General features: G+C 38.6%; 1 protein-coding gene across 1 annotated transcript; it reads right to left on the bottom strand.

The window, feature by feature from the left end:
* Positions 1 to 3693: 3693 nt before the first annotated feature.
* On the bottom strand, positions 3694 to 15388 carry LOC149848957 (adagio protein 1-like). Its single transcript, XM_089998269.1, has 2 exons — positions 15119 to 15388; positions 3694 to 5641 (listed from the first exon to the last, which is right to left on the bottom strand). The coding sequence occupies exons 1-2, from the start codon at positions 15337 to 15339 to the stop codon at positions 4045 to 4047; spliced, it is 1818 nt and encodes a 605-aa protein (XP_089854395.1). The 5' UTR covers positions 15340 to 15388; the 3' UTR covers positions 3694 to 4044.
* Positions 15389 to 18208: the final 2820 nt, after the last annotated feature.

The following is an 18208-nucleotide window of genomic DNA, read 5'->3' as shown; positions in this document are numbered from 1 at the left end:
TCCACTTGGCTCCATTTTTATTTTTTATTTTATTTTTAATAAAGGTAGCCCACCATGAGGTGGCGCCACCTGAAGACTCCCTACAAAAAGTGAATTTGAAATTCAAACTCCAAGAGAGCACCCTCTGAGGTGGCGTCTTCTGGGAGTTCCCTGCAGAGAGAATCAAGCAAACTTTTGAAAAATTCCAAATTCCCCCTGCTGAGGTGTCTCACCCACAAAATTTCCATTTTTTTTATTTTTCTCAAAAATTAAAACACCTTTTGAGGTGGCGCCACCTGAGGGCTCCCTGCAAAAGACAAATTCGAATTTCAAACCCCTCAGATGACACCCCCTGAGATGGCGCCACATGGAGGGCTCAGATTGAACCTGTTTGAATTTCAAAAATTTTCAGAAAAGTTATAAAAACAAGGGTTCACGCCCAGCCTAAAGGGAGATCATTTTTTTTTAACTCTTGTGAACTTGGAAAATCCGACCTAGCCTTTCTAACATCTGATTTGGAGCCTTGGAAATCGTGCCCTCTTTGGCGCATTGAAGAAGGTCGAGTAAAGCTCGTGCTGTGGCGAATTCGATTCCAACAGAGCTCGATTTTGGTGAACCATCCGAAGCCCGGAGCGAAGGACGAATGAAGCTCGTGATAGCCGCCCCTTTCGCAAGCTCCTACGCTGCCTAACGAAGCAAGGTGCACCTCTTTTCCTCTTGATTTGATTTCATAATTCGATTCGGGAGTCGTTTGAAGAAAGAGCTCATCCGAGAGATGGATTGAGCTATTCTCATAAAATGACATACATAAAAATATTCAATTATGCTTCCTTGATGATTTTTATCATTCATGCATTTATCTAGATTTAATTTGCATTTTATTTCGTTTATTTAGCACATTTCATGAATTAATTAGGATTAATTTAGGATTTATTTCAATTCTGCTCATTTTCAGTAGTTCTCTGTTTTTGTCAGTCAGTCCACACGTAATTTCATGCATTTATTTTTTATTAAAAATCCCAAAAAAATCACGGAATGCGCCCTTAGGTGTCCCTGAAATTTTGCCAAAAATTCGGAGGTATTTGAATTTGTTTACTGCGGTAAACATTCAAAATCGCAAGTCGGGTTTTGTTACCCGGGATACGTTTTGAAAATCATTTTCCGACTTGTAAAATCGAGATATCCCTCATGGAAGATCCGATTTTCGATCCGAAAGATGTTTTGAACTCGGGAGAATGTCTAGTTTTTAATATGATTTTATCATATTTTTATGATTTTTTTTATTTCTGACAAAAATCCGAGAGTTCGGGACACGTGTCAGAGCCTAATTTGAGCCTCTGAGATCTTGGATCGACTTAGGGCTATGGTTTCTCTTTGTGTGTAGCTCCAAATCCGAAACTGTAAAAAATGAAAGTGGTGTCCGAGATGTCCTCTGTTTGAATCTGAAAGCCTGTAATTTTTAGAACAGTGTTGACCCCTACTTCGGATTTTTCTTGTCAGCCCCCTGTTTTGCTACATTTGTCTGTTCTGTTAGTTTAGGCAGGAATAGTTATATTTTTATCTGTGTTTCCGTTGATCAAATGCCGAATTCATAAACATGAAAGTTGTTTATGTAGATGTCGTGCATAACTCTGATTAATTTCATAAATTTCCATGTCCGTTTTGTATTTCTTTAGCATTTTTCATCAGATTAGTGTGATTTTTACCTCTGTCCGAACTAAATCTCTGTTATTAAACTCACCATGGCTCAAATCCCGAGGCTATAAAAACCAAAAATGTTTCATTTCAGGTCTTTTAGCAGTCTGCAAAATATCAGAAATTTCCATGGTGTAAATCTTGCGTTATCATATTAAACATTGTATTTGGTTCGGATCCATAGGCAAAATCCATCATTTTAGGACTTTCCTTGAATTGTAGCATTTAAATCATATCATTTCGTGATTTTTAGCATTCTAGGATGTTTATCAGAGTAAGTAGATGCTTCATACCGAATTTGGTGCAATTTGAAATCCATTTTAGGTTCGGATCATCCATAATACCAAAACAGGGTCCCGCAGGACCCAGATCCAAGCGAAAAACAAGCGAAATTCGTTATTTTGAGTAAATTGCAAAATGCCAAATTCTGATTTTACAGTCCTAATGTGTTTAGCAGCATGTCATACTGCATTTCATCATCATTGAATTCAATTTGAATTTCGAAATCCCAATTTTACTAAGTTTTCCTTCAAAAAACCCTGATTTTAAAGGTGTAACTTTAATTTTAGGGGTATTTTGGTTATTTTGACCCCAATTCCGAATTTCAAACTGTTTTCCACTGAATTCCCTGCATTTACATCATTTCAAATATCAAGGAAGCATGATCATAGGGTTTATATCCAATTAAATCCAATAATTTCATAATATTATTGGAAAATCTTGGAAAAACCCACATATTTGAGCTAACTTTATTTCAAGCTTGGCAGGGACATTCCAAAGAAGGAGCTGAAGTCTGCAAATTTCTTTTATTTTCTTTATTTAGTGATGTAATAATGTAAATTTTGGAATAAGTGATTTAATTTCCTGCTTAGACTAGGATGCATATCATATAGTTTGATTTTATGCAATATCATGTTTCTATGATTCATGCATTTTATTTCAAAAGCACTATGGATGTTCACGAATGGCACGTGCACCAACTCTTAGGGAGTTGATGGACTCGGTGGGATCCATATTTACGGCCCTAGTCGGAATATGGACGAGACCCAGATCTATCATCTTTCTACTAGTCACATTGAGCCTACACTCTTAGGCTATCTTAAAATGCACATCATATTTCCAATATTTTCAAAGTATTGTGCATTAAATCAATTAAACTCTGAACATATTCATGGCCACAGTCAGAATATGTGAAGGATTTATTTGGACTTAATGCACATTTTCCAACAAATTTCTTAGAAAATCTTTCAAAGTGCATTCATACATTCATATCATTTGCATCATGAAATTATTGGTTTTCCCATGATTTTCTTAAGAAAACTTCGTTCTCAAGAAATCGATTTCTCAAGAAACTCTGAGTATTTTCCAAAATCAGTTTTCCCAAGTCAAGTTTTCATAGTTTTCCATGGAAACCAGTTTCTCAAGAGACTTCTAAAATTTCTGAAGTTGGATTTCCAAAATCCAAGTTTCCTTCGTTTTTCCCTGGAAAATGATATTTTCTTAAGAGATTCAAAAGAGTTTTCCAATCTTTCTCAAAGATCAAAATCGATTTCCAAGTATTTCAAGGGTAAAATTCCCAGGATCTCAATTTCCCAAGTTTTGAATTTCCTTCTCCAATGAGTTTTCCTATAAATTTTCCACCATTTTCCTAAGAAAATTTTCAAAGTCCGAGTTTTCCTGAGAAGTGTTTCCCTTTTCAAATGTTCACCTTTTTCTCAAGAATCACTTCTATTTTCCCAGGATTTTCATCTATTCATGATTTTCCCAAAATTTCATAAGTTTTCTCCAGATTTCAAACCCTTTTCATCCGAGTTTCCTGAGAAATTGACTTTCATCTTTTTCCTGAGAGAATCTTTTCAACTCCAAATATTTTCCAAGCATACATCATGTTTTCCCAAGCTGCATTTTCCCAAAACCTCATAGCACATGCCTGAATTCTCTGTGCATTTAGGATAGAACATAACTTCGATAATTTAACTAAGTCAAGCATAGTTTTGGTCCTTGGTTCGATTACCCCTGTTAAAGGCGGCAGGAACGGTCGAACCTCGTACCGACAGGTCGAGCCCCATCCCATGGATTTTCCCGCAATTTTCAAAACGGAGGCGAGTATTTCAAAACAATTTTTCCAAAATCCGGTCAAGTTTGAAGCGCGAAATCGTTTCTCCCTCTTTCTCTTCCGCAAGGAAGGGAAGACGGGGAAAAATATCGCGACGAAAACAGTAACATGCTACTGCATTGAAAGTCCATGACCACCGCCAATACATGTCACGTTACAGATCACAAATGTCACAGGATCCATCATAAACCTACTTATCTACTCAAAAAAACCACATTAAATAGAGATAGCATCACGTAATCCCTGTTTTTCTATTAGCTGGTTAGCAACAATTCGTGCAATTCGCTCAGCATCCATTCTTCTCCTGTATGTCCACCAAGAACTATAGCTCTAGTTCCTCCAACCACACAGGTGCTATGACCCCACGCAAACCTCGGCGGCCTGCCAGGCACGTTTAGTATCCTCCATGTAGGATTCTCTTCTGTTGGATCCAAGAGGTAAAGCTGAGAAGCAGAATGAAGACCGGCCACAGATCCTCCAAAGATAAGAATCCTCCCACCAGGAAGGCTCACAGATACATGATCAAGCCTAGGTGGTGGAGAAACACCAGCAGGATTTCCAGAACCAGGCAGCAAACTCCCCGTTATACACTTCCAACATGGTTCCTCTTCGCTAAGATCCATGGTGTATACATCACTTGAACGCAAACGAAGTGGCCCGCTCTTTGCCAATCCACCAAACATCAAAATCTTCCGACCATCGTATACAGAAAGACTGTGACCTAACCTAGAGGGTGGGGCCCACGTTGCTGGTATCTCCCTCCAGATGGGTTTTTCCATGGTCAGATCCAAGAGAAAGGTATCACTAAGTAGGACCCCTGAATCAGCACAACCACCAGAGACTACAAGTTTGGTGCCATCAAGAGTGCAAGAACTGTGCCATGATCGAGGAAGGGGAGGGCCAGAACCTGACACTTCCCGCCAAGCAGGATGCTGAGCATCCAAATCCAAGATAAATACATCATTGAGCAAGCCCTGTCGTCCACAGCCTCCAAAAATGACCAACCAAGACCCATTCAAGCAAGAGATTGTGTGACCCCAGCGACCAGGTGGTGGAGAGCTTACTTTCACATGTAGCCACTCGGGATTGCTCGAGTTCAAGTCCAACACAAATGTGTCATTCATAGGCTGCATATTCACCCCTTCACCCCCAAAGAGAACAAGCCGGTTGCCAACTGCACATGCACTGAAGTTGCAACGGGAAGGCTCAACTGCACCACCAACTGTTAACTTCCTCCATGTGGCTGCCTCAAGCGTAGTTAGCTCTCTTGCAAGGCGGACCCACCCCAAACTTTTTTCCCCAGGAACTGTTTCTATTAAGCGTGTTGTCTCACTGCCCCATGCATTCTGACAAACCATTCTCCAGAGGTCCTCAGTCTTTGTCAACTGATAAAAGCGCTTGCAAACTGAACCAACAGAAGCAATATCTCTTGGAGACAGCCTTGCTAGGATCTTGTGGGATATCACCTCATCACTCAGCTGCAGAATGCCGCAAAGCTCACGGCAAATAGTCCCATGTCCTACAGAAACAGATCTATGAGAAGGATCGGATGTGTTACAATCTGATGTTCTTCCACAAGCCCTTGCCACCGAACCAGGCAAAGGACCCAAATCAATGTTAGCTTCAGTAAAGAATTGTATGGCTAATACATGAGTTATCACATCATCGTCCCCATATATCGGTTGCAAACGCAATCTGTTCATCAGGGGTGAGCCATCCTTCCTGAAATTCAGCAGATCCCCTTGGAAAGGAATGCCCTCCTGAAGGCATCTCTGGATTTCCGAAATAATTGTGGAGTCCACCAGTGGATGCCTCCTCTGAGCAAATGGCCCTCTGTATTGCAAGAACCGACTGACACCAGAACTTGGAGCTAAATCAAGTCTTGCCTCATTGAACGAAAATTTAACCATTGAATAACATATTAAAAGCAATGTAAAACTAAGACAATCATAAAAAAAAAAAGGATTGATGCTCTTTAGCCTAAAAAAGTGCATGTTTTTGCTTGACATGTTAACATCTGCTGCTCAAAAAGGGCAGATAGTCCAGATCATCAAAAGAGGTGAACTAAGAATTGAATTTTTTTCAGTGGATACACAAAAGAAATCCACTTTAGTTTGTAACATGCAACATGAATTAGAGAACTGGTCTTGTCATGACCAATAACAACATCATTGGAGAGAGAGAGAGAGAGCTAGAAACAACAATAGACTCCAAAAAATTCCGTAGAATTCATGGATCCAAATTGACAATGTCCAATACATTTGATTGTGTCAATGAAAGCAACCTAGATACCAGATTTATAATCAAAAGCTGTCACAGGGATTCGGCCAGACAGGTGCCGCACCCACGTCGACGCGATGCGGGTGCGGCACTGGGTGCAGTCAACCTGACCCTGAGTGCGTTGACCACACCCAGGGTCATTTTGGTCCAATTTTTTGATTTTTTTTTTTAAATTTTGCCCTGTGAAATGGGCTGCGGAATTTAAAAAAAAATTTCTGCTGACAGCTGACAGCTGACAGCTGACCGCGCAGCGGGACCCACCCCTTGCTGGATTTTGATTTTGATTTTGGCCTTGATAGCTTCGGTCTCTTCAGAGTTGCCTATTCCCTGACGAGGACTTCCAGATTCTTCACCTCTCCCCACCCCTTGCTGGATCCCTGCAGGTAGTGATGAGAGAATGAAAGGACGAAACAGCCGATGCCTGCTTGCTGCTGCTGCTCTTGTTTTATAAAGGGGGCAGACGAGCTTTGTTGGCATCCCATGCTATTCCTGCCTCCAAACAATGAATTCGCAGCGTTGGAAAACATACTGTTAACTTGGAAATGATGATCCATCTTCCTCAAAAATTAAAACCAAAATTCAAGAGCCTTTTGAAGTCTTTATCCTTCAACCATCCAGATCTCTCTTCATCAAGGATTTTCTCTCTCCATAATAAATGATAATGGTGGTGGTAGCCTTGGTGGCTATTAGTATTCACTTTTCTCCTGACGAGATGGGTGCTCTAGTCGTAGCCTGGTGTAGACCTCTCTTTTCCACATGTCAAATCCAATAAATTTCTTTTAACTGTCATCCAGAGTCCAGACTGGAGATCTGTGTGCAACTGTATATAAAATTAAATTTGAAGAACCCTAGGCAGTGGCGTAGCAGTGGCGTCGTAGGCCTCGTGAAGACTCTCTCTCCAACAAACCACATCAAACCTTTCGCTTATATTTTTTTTCGTGAAGACCGGGGAGTTTCAGACATGATTGAATCATAACAGTCAGCAGAACGCAGCAGGTTGGGTCGATCAGATTGCCAATCCTTCCGGTTCATCAATTTTGTCCCGTTACGCCAAAGTACACAACAAGCAGAACGTGGGTAACAAGTCTTCAAACAAACACACCAGCAAAAAAAAAACTGGTTATAAGTCCTATATATATATATATATTTAGTTTTTTTTTTTTTTTGCAGCACCCCGCACCCGGGTTTTTTTGGAAGTGCCGCATCCCCGCACCCATGTGACATAGATCAAAAGCAATGTTGTATGTATCCTTACTACAAGGAATATCAATATGGTATGTACTCGTATCGCGATACGAGTGCGTATTATAGTTGTATCGTACAATCCAGGCCTGTAACGTACGATACAAGGTCAGCACATTTAAAAAAGAGTCAAATTATAATTTTTCAATTTTTGGGTTTTAAAGACCTTTTTGAGGAATGACTCCCTCATTTGTGTAGAAATCATTAGAGAGGTATCCACACATTCTAGGACTCGTGAGAGTAATTTGGGGGCCAATCTTTGTGCAAGGAAGATGACTTTTGTGGTTTGCTAAAGTAAAAATCAGGCTCCACACTCCAACAAAGATAGGATTAGATGATCTGGCATGGCAATGGAGCACTCAAGTAATGAATGAAAATCAAGTGCAACTATTGCCATAATAATTTTGTTTATTTAATATGAAAGTATGAGTCTTGTGGCATGTTCTTAATTGCAAGATATTTAATATTTTGCATTGTTCTTGTAAGATAGTCGATGTTTGATGATGTTTGATACAGCTCATAGACATAAATGCTTCATATGTGATTTTATGGTTGTGCAATTCATCATTGTTTCATGTGTTATGATTTTTTAGAATTTTTTCTAGTTTTTTCTGATTTTTCATTATTTTCTGAAAATTTTGAAAATTTTTATTAAAAATTATGATTTTTTACGATACGATACGTATCTTAATTTGGGCCCGACCGATACGGGTAATGATACGATGCTTACAACCTTAGTTATAACAGGGTTACCAAAAGTGCCCATAGGCTTGGGGAAGAGCGCTTCCTCGTTAATGGGAAGTGTGCTTCCCTTTAATAGGAAACTTGCTTCCCTTTAATGGGAAGCACGCTTCCCATTAAAAGAACGGGTTACCTTTATTTTAAGGTCGGTGGACAGTTTTACCCTTTTCTTCAGTTGTTTTTACCAAAAAAAAGAAAACATTTTTTTAGAAAGGGCAAAATGGTTATTTTTGAAAGTTTGGGAAAAAAAAAACACAAATCGATAGGGTTTCTGTTTCACACTCACTTTTGCAACTCTCTCGAGTTCTCGGTGTTCGCAAGTGCTCCACCGACCTCTAGCGACCTCCACCAACCTCCGACGACCTCCACCGACCTCTAACCTCTGGCGATGGGTGTCTTCAAGTATGTACATCACTACATCCTCTCTCGCGCTCTATCTCTTTGTGTCTCTCTCTAACTCTCCCTATTCCTCTCTCTCGCTCGCTCTGTCTCTCCTCACTATCTCTATCTCTCACTATCACTCTCTGTCTCTATCTCTCTTCTCTCGCTCTTTGTGTCTCTCGAACTCTCACTCGCTCTCTCTTTTCTCTCGCTCTCTCTCACTCACTCACTCTCCATCTCTCACTCACTCTCACTCTTGCTCTCCCCATCTCTCTGTCTCTTATACTCTCTCACTCTCTCTGTCTCTCACTCCCACTTCACATCCCATCAGCTTTGGTCCGATTGAGATAAGGCTTTCATAGATATTTTATGGTTTTGAATATTTTCTGAGGTATAAATAGTTTCTTGTTCAAATTTGAGATTTTTTATGATTTTGATCAGATTGGTTCTTTTTAAAGGTAATGAGCGCATGCATTTGGGTCTCTTGCTATCTCACTCTCTCTGACTCTCATTCTTTGTCTCTCCATCTCTCTTCTCTCGGGCTCTCTGTCTCTCAAACTCTCACTCGGGTCACATTCTATGTACTACTTTTTTATTTTCTTTATTTGTAAAGTCATGATTCACTAGGCTATTTGTTGGTTAAAAACGTGAAAAGGCACTAAAATTAAAAGAAGAAAATTACGAGTGGGGTAGATCATCATCCTCTATTCTTAATGTGATCTCAGAGGATGATGGTCATGATTTGGGTATTCATTTTTCCTCTGTTTTTTTTGCCCTTGTTTGAAGCTCTCTCATCATGCTTTGACATGGTGGAATTCTCCTCTAAAACTTTGATAAAGAAGTGGTTTCATTCATTGACTTGAAAGAGAAGAAAAAAAATGTTGGATGAAGTGGCAATATTTTTTAAAACACTAAGCAATTCATTGAGTAATACATTACCAAATTCCACAAAAAAAAAACTTTAAAGTCTTTATTGTGTGAGAACTCAGTGTCAATAAAATGTATTGGTGATGGATACATAAAAATATGCTTAAAGAGATGAAGCTTTTCCAGGTAGCAAGCACTAGTGAAGCTAGCATAAACGCTATAGCTATTGAAAGTGAAAAGTAAAACCATGTCTCCATGTAATCTTTTAGTTTATTGATTTCTCATTTTCTATCTTGCAGAGATCATAACATCAAATAACAAGTCATTTGATTCTTTTCTTGAAAAAGGTACGCTTCTTAATCAAATTTATTAGATTTCTTAATGCATTATTTATTAAATGTTTGCATACATTTGCTAAATGGTTGCAACAGAAATGTGAATTATGTTTTTTCTTGATGTAATATTTATTAAATGCTTGCAAGTTGCAACAAGATGCATTTGTTAAATAGTTGCAACTGAAATATGAATTATGTATCTTTTTGATATATTATTTATTAAATGCTTGTAACATGATGCATTTTTTAAATAGTTGCAACATGAATAGGAATTCTAAATTTTGCTTCATATATTATTTATTAAATGCTTGCAACAGATACAACAACAACAACAACTATGCTTTCATCCCAAAACAATTGGGGTCAGCGATATGAACCAAAAAAGAAATTCATTTTGGGTCTTCCACATGAATCCTTTTCCTCCAATCATTTCTATCCAATGCCATGTCCTCGGTGAGGTTCAAAGCAATCATATCCTTTCCTATCATCTCCATCCAAGTCTTCCTAGGCCTACCCCGACCTCTTTTAACTAATATATTTTCTCATTTCTCCAACCTTCTAACTGGAGCATCATTAGGCCTTCGCCGAATATGTCCAAACCACCGTAAACGATTCTCTCGCATCTTATTTTCAATGGGTGCAACACCTACCTTCTTACGTATCTCCTCGTTCCGAATCTTATCTTTCATTGTATTTCCACACATCCATCTAAGCATCCGCATCTCAGCTACACTCATTTTTTGAATATGATGTCTCTTGGCAGCCCAACATTCCGTACCATATAGTAAAGCGGGTCTAATAGTCGTCCTATAAAACTTTCCCTTCAACCGCAATGGCATTCTACGATCGCACAACACTCCAGTTGCACTTTTCCATTTCATCCACCCAACCTTTATCCTATGATTTACATCTCCATCAATTTCTTCATACTTTTGAATGATGGATCCCAAATATTTGAAATAATCATTCACCGGTATTTCTTGCTCACCAAGCTTCACTACACTCCCATCACTACTTCGTTGCTTACTAAACCGACATTCCATATATTCAGTCTTACTCTTACTCAACTTAAAACCTCTAGCTTCCAATGTCTGTCTCCATAATTCTAACTTAGCATTAACCCCAGCTCTAGACTCATCAATCAAAACAATATCATCAGCAAACAACATACACCACGGTACATTTTCTTGAATTGATCTCGTAAGCTCATCCATCACTATCGCAAATAGGAAAGGGCTTAAAGCAGATCCTTGATGTAACCCAACCGTTATCGGAACATTGGTTGTCACCCCTCCACAAGTACGGACATTGGTTACTACTCCTTCATACATATCTTTAATTATACTAATGTACTTGAGAGAAACACCTTTCTTCATCATTGTCCACCAGAGAACGTCCCTAGGTACTCTATCATATGCCTTCTCTAAATCAATAAAAACCATATGCAAATCTTTGTTCCTCTCTCTATATCTTTCAATAAGTTGTCTAAGAAGATGTATAGCTTCCATAGTTGATCTTTCAGGCATAAAACCAAATTGATTCTCCGATATCATGACAACCTTCCTCAACCTAGACTCAATCACCCTCTCCCAAAGTTTCATAGTATGACTCATGAGTTTTATACCACGATAGTTTGTGCAATCTTGTATATCACCCTTATTCTTATATAAAGGCACCAAAGTACTCTTCCTCCACTCATTAGGCATCTTATTTGTTCGCCAAATCAAGTTAAAAAGATTTGTCAACCATTCTAAACCTTTCTCTCCCAAGCATTTCCAAGCCTCGATAGGTATACCATCTGGGCCAACTGCCCTTCTTGATTTCATTTTCTTCAAAGCCTCTGCAATTTCTTTCTTTTGAATCTTGCGCATGAAGTCACGATTGATCTCATGAAAAGGAATGGAGAAGTCTCCAAGATCTTGAGCATGACTATCATTAAATAGCTTATCAAAATAATCTTTCCATCTCTCCTTAATCTCCTCATCTTTGACTAAAACCCTTTGCGTTTCATCTTTGATACATCTAACCATACCCAAATCCCTCGATTTCCTATCTCTCATCTTTGCAAGCCTATAAATATCCTTCTCGCCTTCTTTGGTATCCAACTTGTCATAAACCTCCTTATATACCTTAGCCCTCGCGTTTCGAACTACTTTTTTAGCTTCCTTCTTTGCTATCATATACTTCTCCAAATTCTCATTATCCCGACTCTTAGATTTTTATAACACTCTCTTTTAACCTTAATAGCTAATTTGACATCCTCGTTCCACCATGATGTATCCTTACCTAGTGGTGCACCGCCTTTAGACTCACCCAATACCTCCTTAGCCACTTTTCTCATGCCACCCGCTATCTTATTCCACATTGATTCTGAATCCTTCTCGAGACAACAATCAACTTCCTTAACTACCTACTCTACAAACATTCCTTGTTTAGCTCCTTTCAGTGCCCACCACTTAATTCTAGGATCTATCCTATGTCTATCCCTTTTGCGGCATTGTCTAATTCTAAGATCTAAAATTAAGACTCTATGTTGTGTAGCTACACTTTCTCCCGGTATAACCTTACAATCGATGCAACAACCCCTATCTCTCTTTCTAAGTAGGAAAAAATCTATCTGACTCGTATTAACCCCACTTTTAAATATTACTAGGTGAGACTCCCTCTTCCTAAACCAAGTGTTTGCTAAGATCATATCATAGGACAAACAAAAATCTAAAATCCTTTCTCCACTTTTCATTTCTTTCTCCTATACCATAGCCTCCATGGATACTCTCAAATCCATCCCTACTAATGCCTACATGTCCATTAAGGTCACCGCCGATGAAAAGCTTTTCTCCTTAAGATATCCCTTGTACTACTCCATCTAAATCTTCCCAAAATTGATGCTTAATGGAATCATCTAAACCTACTTGAGGTGCGTAAACACTAATAATATTAATAATATCCGTACCTAATACTAATTTAATAAGTAAAATTCTATCACCCTTCCTACGAACCTCAACTACATTATCTATAAACTGACGACTCATAACAATCCCTACTCCATTCCTATTCCTATTTATTCCTGTATACCAAATCTTATATCCCCAAGGTTTTATCACTTTTGCTTTCTCACCTACCCATTTGGTCTCTTGTAGACATAAAATATCAATCTTTCTCCTACACATAACATCTACTAACTCTACCAACTTACCAGTTAAAGACCTTATGTTCCAAGTGGCTAACCTAATTTTATGGTCTTGGACTAACTTCTTTACCCCCACCCGTCCAACAAAGTGAGGAAACCCTTGCCTATTTGACACCACACCCGGGCGCCGGTGTGACGCGTCGCTTCTGGGCGACGACCTAGCAACCCTTGCCCATTTATCACTGCCTCCGGGCCTAGAGAGTACAGCGCGTCGCTCAGTAAGGAACGCCCCAACAAAATTCTCATATTGGTTCATTTTCATAGAGTATGACTAAGTTTTTATGCTGGCTGTCACAGGCCTACCGCAACCCTCCTCCTTTATCCGGGCTTGGGACCGGCAGTGTATAACTAAACAGTTATACACAGGCGGAGTTTAAATGCTTGCAACAGATGTATTTGTTAAATGCTTGCACTTTATATATATGATTCAGTTTTTAGATATTCATGTTTTATTTTGTCAATGATAACATAAACCTTATATTTTAGTAAATTAGGAAAAGTATAAATATATTTTCACTTCCCTTTCAATTCCCATTCGCTTCCCACTCGAATCCTAGGTCGCTTCCTTCTTCATCCTCCCTTTGAATCCTGGTTTGCTTCCGGTTCACTTTCCTTCTCGCTTCCGAGACGATTCCCGACTCGCTTCTAAGTCGTCCCGCGCTTCCCGCTTCCTAAAATTTTAGAAGTGTCTCACTTCCCGCTTCATGAATCGCTTCTCGCTCCCGCTTCCTTGACTGGCAACTCTAGGTTATAGACACATCCTACTCTTAGTAAAAGTGTCACCATTAATTTACTTAAAATTCGATAAAAAAGATCAGGAACTTTAATGGTGGTTCTACAAACTCAAGCTAAGGTTCAAATAAGAGTACTAGATCAATGTTGGTGAACTTTAGCGGTTATTGGAGATTCAAAGAGAGTTTTTCCATTCATCTTCCTCCCTTTGTTGGACTCCATGACATTGAGGTTCCATTCAAATATGAACACACACAAGATATAAAACAAGCTAGATCAAGATCCGTCTGTTTAAAATCATGATGCCACAAGTTAGAAGGTAACTTGTGGAGTAAGTTTTCTTGTTCGAGGATCAAACCAAGTTGCATGAACCATTCTTTCTTTATGACAAGGACTCCAGTCCAAGTATTTTTTAGTGCACTGAAAAGACATCATATAGGCGCTGCTCTACAGTTCTTCTTTTACAGCAAAGCATTATTCATGTGGATGTAAATCCATGAAGTCATCATCACATATTATATATATAATACACATATGTAGGTACAAATAGCACTCCCATTCTACTCCCTCACTCCACCACTTATTTGTTTTTATTTTGATAAAGCTGAAACAATCCAACATTAACAACTTAATTGTAAGTTTTCTAATTGACAGGCTCTCTTTAGTTAAGCTAATAATTTCCATAGTTATAAACAGCATCAGGATAGAATTTTGTATTGACTTAAATACTACAACTAACCAATTTAACGATTCTGAAAGAGTAGAGATAACATGTGCATATACAAAAGAAAGCCAAGTAATTTCTTTTAGAATTCAATTCCAAAGAAAAAAAGAATTAATCCTGAATCCGATGGTCCTTACAAGATGATCCAAGGAGTTCTTTGCTAGGTTATGTTATCTGGAAAAGTGGTAGTTGATGCTATCTTGATTTTTATTCCGATCGTATCTACACTTCATATTTTTCCTTATCTGGGTTGGTAACTCAACGGTAGAGTACTCGGCTTTTAAGTGTGGCTATGATTTTATTATGTTCTCTTTAATTAAGCTAATACTTTCCATAATTATAAAGCAGTAAACAAGACACAATTTTGCAGTGACTTAAATAGCACACCTAACAAATTTAGCTATTGCGAAAGAGCAGAGGACAGATAGCCTGTAGTATACAAAAGAAGGGCAAGTAATTTCTTTCAGGATTCAATTCTAAAGAATAAAAAAAAAAAAAAAACTCTGAATCTGATGATCCTTACTAGATGATCTAAGGAATTCTATGATAAGTTATTCCAATCTGAAAAAAGGGGAAGTAGATGTGGTCTCCCTAAGTTAATGGCATGATTGATACGTGAGACAACACCAAAATCGATGAAAGTGTCGATCTCGTAGCGAATAAACGTCTTCAAAGAATATATAGGCCTCAACAGATCCTGACAGAAAAGAGCTGTAATTACAAGCAATACCCAACTTAATCAGACGTTTCATAATCAGTTTAAGAAGAAAGGGTCAAAAAGTGCAAATTAAAATATCACCAAGTAGAAAAAGTAGGCACCAAGATGAGGGAATCACCAGTTCCTGCCGATAACCTCGTCCGCCTTGTACCCAGTAACGAGCTCGAACACAGAATTCACGTAAATGATGGGATGGTCGGGCTCCAAAGCGTCGGTAACCACGAACCCGCACGGCGCCGACTGGACCATGCTCCCGAACGAGATCGGGAGCGGCCCTCCGTCGTTCATCAGGAACCCTTCCTCATCGGCGCTCATCTCCGAATCGCTGTCCCACTCCATACCTCCTTCTCCTTCTCCCAAAAACCCCCAAAAGGACTCCTCCCTTCAACCCCAGAATCAACCCCAACATCCACGGATGCTAATTTTCTGTTTATGCCTTCCACCGACTTTGTCGCTAATTTTCCGGGTCGCTTTTTGGGACCAAAAAAAGATCGGGCCCCTGGCTTTGGCTTTTTCGTTTGTTTGTTTTTTGGACGACCATGGGTTGGAGCGATGGGGTACCACCACACGACGGCATTGACACGAATTCGTGAATTCGACCACTGATTTTTAAATTTCAAATTAATGAAACTTTATTTTTAATGTAATTTTTATTAAATATTTTAAATTTTAGTTCATAATATTAAATAAAAAATTTATAAGTGTCTCGTCATGTTGGTACGTTTGAACGTGTCACTGTAGTAAGCTCAAGCTAAAGGAGTAAAAAAGTTCAAAGACCCTCATCAGTTTAAGACACAGATCACTTTAAAGTGATTTGACATCTTCACCGTCCCATTGCTTCATCCCACATGGACCTCATGGCCTGTGTACATTGTGGACGGTGAGGATGTCAAATCACTTTTGAAAAGTAATTTGACAGATCACTTTATCTGCTCTATCAATTTAAGGTTTTGTAGCATTGAACGTAATGACAACAGTTAAAAACGGCAAAATATACACAGCCAAAACTCGTGAGAATTTCTTCTTCTTTTTTAATCTTGCATTTTTTTGGCAAAATCTCTGTAATAAAAAATATATTTTTATAAAAAAATTTAAAAATAAAAAACATGTTTTTTGCGATAAATAGCCAATAAAAAACATAAATATCTTGTTTAAAACATGATATTTATATTTTTGACGAAAATAAATTGCCGTTTTTAACTTTTAGGTAATTTCTTGAGATGTTTTCGTGAAATTTTCATAAAAAACATGTTTGGGAACCCCATTTTGAGAGACGAGGCTGGTGTTGAGAGTGAAGATGGGTCATTTTCAACTACATCCTCACAGAGATATAGATAGGATGTTGTCATCCTCATCTCCATTTTCATCTCCACTTCCATCACCCTTCTCATCTTTGGTTTCCCGATTTTGCATGGATCAACTGAGATCGGAGTGGAGTTGGGAGGGGCAATGGTGTACAAAATCGTTTGATTTCAACAATGTCTGCGCCAAATTCACAAACTTCATCGCCCCTCCCAAACAGAGCTTAAGTCGAGTTTGATCCATTGATTGAACCCCAAATTTTTAACCCAATAGAGCTTGATCTTAGGTTCATCAAAGTCTGATATGTTTCATTTGGGCTTATCTAAAATTTTCAAATGTATATATTTGTATAGAGAGATGATAACCGATTGAGTTTAGTCCTAGTAATCAACACAATCTGAATCTAAGTAGACGGATTTGGTAAAGCAAGTAGAAGCCCATTAATGGTTACATTTGGATTTGGATTCAATGCAAACATAAATCTGAACCGAATCAGAATCTGATAAACAATCAAACCTGATTACATATAATATTGTTATTAGCTAATTGTATATAAATTTGGTATTGCATTTTTCTCATAATACAAATAAGCTAGAGCCTATATGGTTGGATTCAGATGCTTATGCATATAATATCTATCTATATATATATATATATATATGTTCTTGCAAAGTGATGTAGGTCAAATTTCAACAACCCTTCATTTCAAAGCTGTTCTAATAGTATTTACTTTTTCAGTCATAAGGCAATAACTCAAGGCAACCTGAGCCTACACGAACCCCTTCAGCTTGATTCAATCTTGAACAGCTCAGGCTGGGCTCAAATGCAGCTCTAATGGAGATTGCTGACCCACCACCTAACTTGAGGTGACAAAGTTGTCATAAGATAAAAATATGGGGGTTTTTCTAATATAAGGTGTATTCGCTCTTTTATAATAAACTAAGCAAATTTAAGAAATATGATCAGCTTATTCAGAAAAGTGGGATGGGTTTATGATGTTGCATTTTTTTTCAAATAATAATAATAATATTAATATTAATAACAAGAATAACTATTTTATTTGAAAAAAAAGGAATGATTTTGCACTGTGCTTTATAGTACAGCTAGGGATGGCAGTGGACCGGGGCGGGGGACAAGGTCTCCACCCCTGCCCTGTCTCAAAATCCTACTCTTCATCCCCACATGGGTTTTGATTTTAACCTTCATCACTGTCTTCATCTTCATTCCCGTTTCATGTCCTCCATCCCTAGTCCAAAAGGGCGAGGCGAGGCAGGGTGGGGCCCTGCTTTCCCTCAGTCCACTGCCATCTCTAAAGAAGGATCGGGATGGGGTGGGGAGGGGCAAGGCGGGAATCGAGGAAAGGGATAGGGTAGGGGAAAGTGTAAGTCCATCCCCACCTCCATCCCGGCATGGGTTTTGATTTTAACCTTCATCCTTGTTTCATGTCCTTCATCCCCTGTCCAAGCAGGGTGGGGCCCCGTTTCCCCCCAACTCACTCTCATCCCTAAGTACAGCATCCAACTTAAGTGGGTGCACAAAAAAAAAACCTACAAGAGCACGTTCCCAAATCATGGTTTTGAAAGTACAACCTCCTTAGTGTAATGTCCCAATTTTTGAAACAAAAATTTTACGCAGATTTTTTTTTAACTCCTTTACACGATTTTCAAGAAATACAGTAGAAACTCTTTTAAATACAGTTCAAGCCTTGGGCGAGTTATAGATACAACACACACATAAGTAAGAGTAGAATAACTAAATCAAACCATTGTTTGTATTTAAAATAAATTAAATATTAGTCTCAACCTTATCAGAGTTTATAGGGTATCAAGTCCTCTCAAAAGCCTTAAAAAATTATGACCCTCTTGACACCACCCCGAGCTTACTATTGTCACCCTCCAGCCTACTC

Source organism: Nuphar pumila, chromosome 1, assembly GCF_984573655.1.
Source record: "Nuphar pumila chromosome 1, dmNupPumi1.hap1.1, whole genome shotgun sequence".
In the NCBI taxonomy this organism is placed as follows: domain Eukaryota; kingdom Viridiplantae; phylum Streptophyta; class Magnoliopsida; order Nymphaeales; family Nymphaeaceae; genus Nuphar; species Nuphar pumila.
Note: the sequence above shows the minus strand (reverse complement) of the source record. Positions and strands in the feature narration are given on the sequence as shown.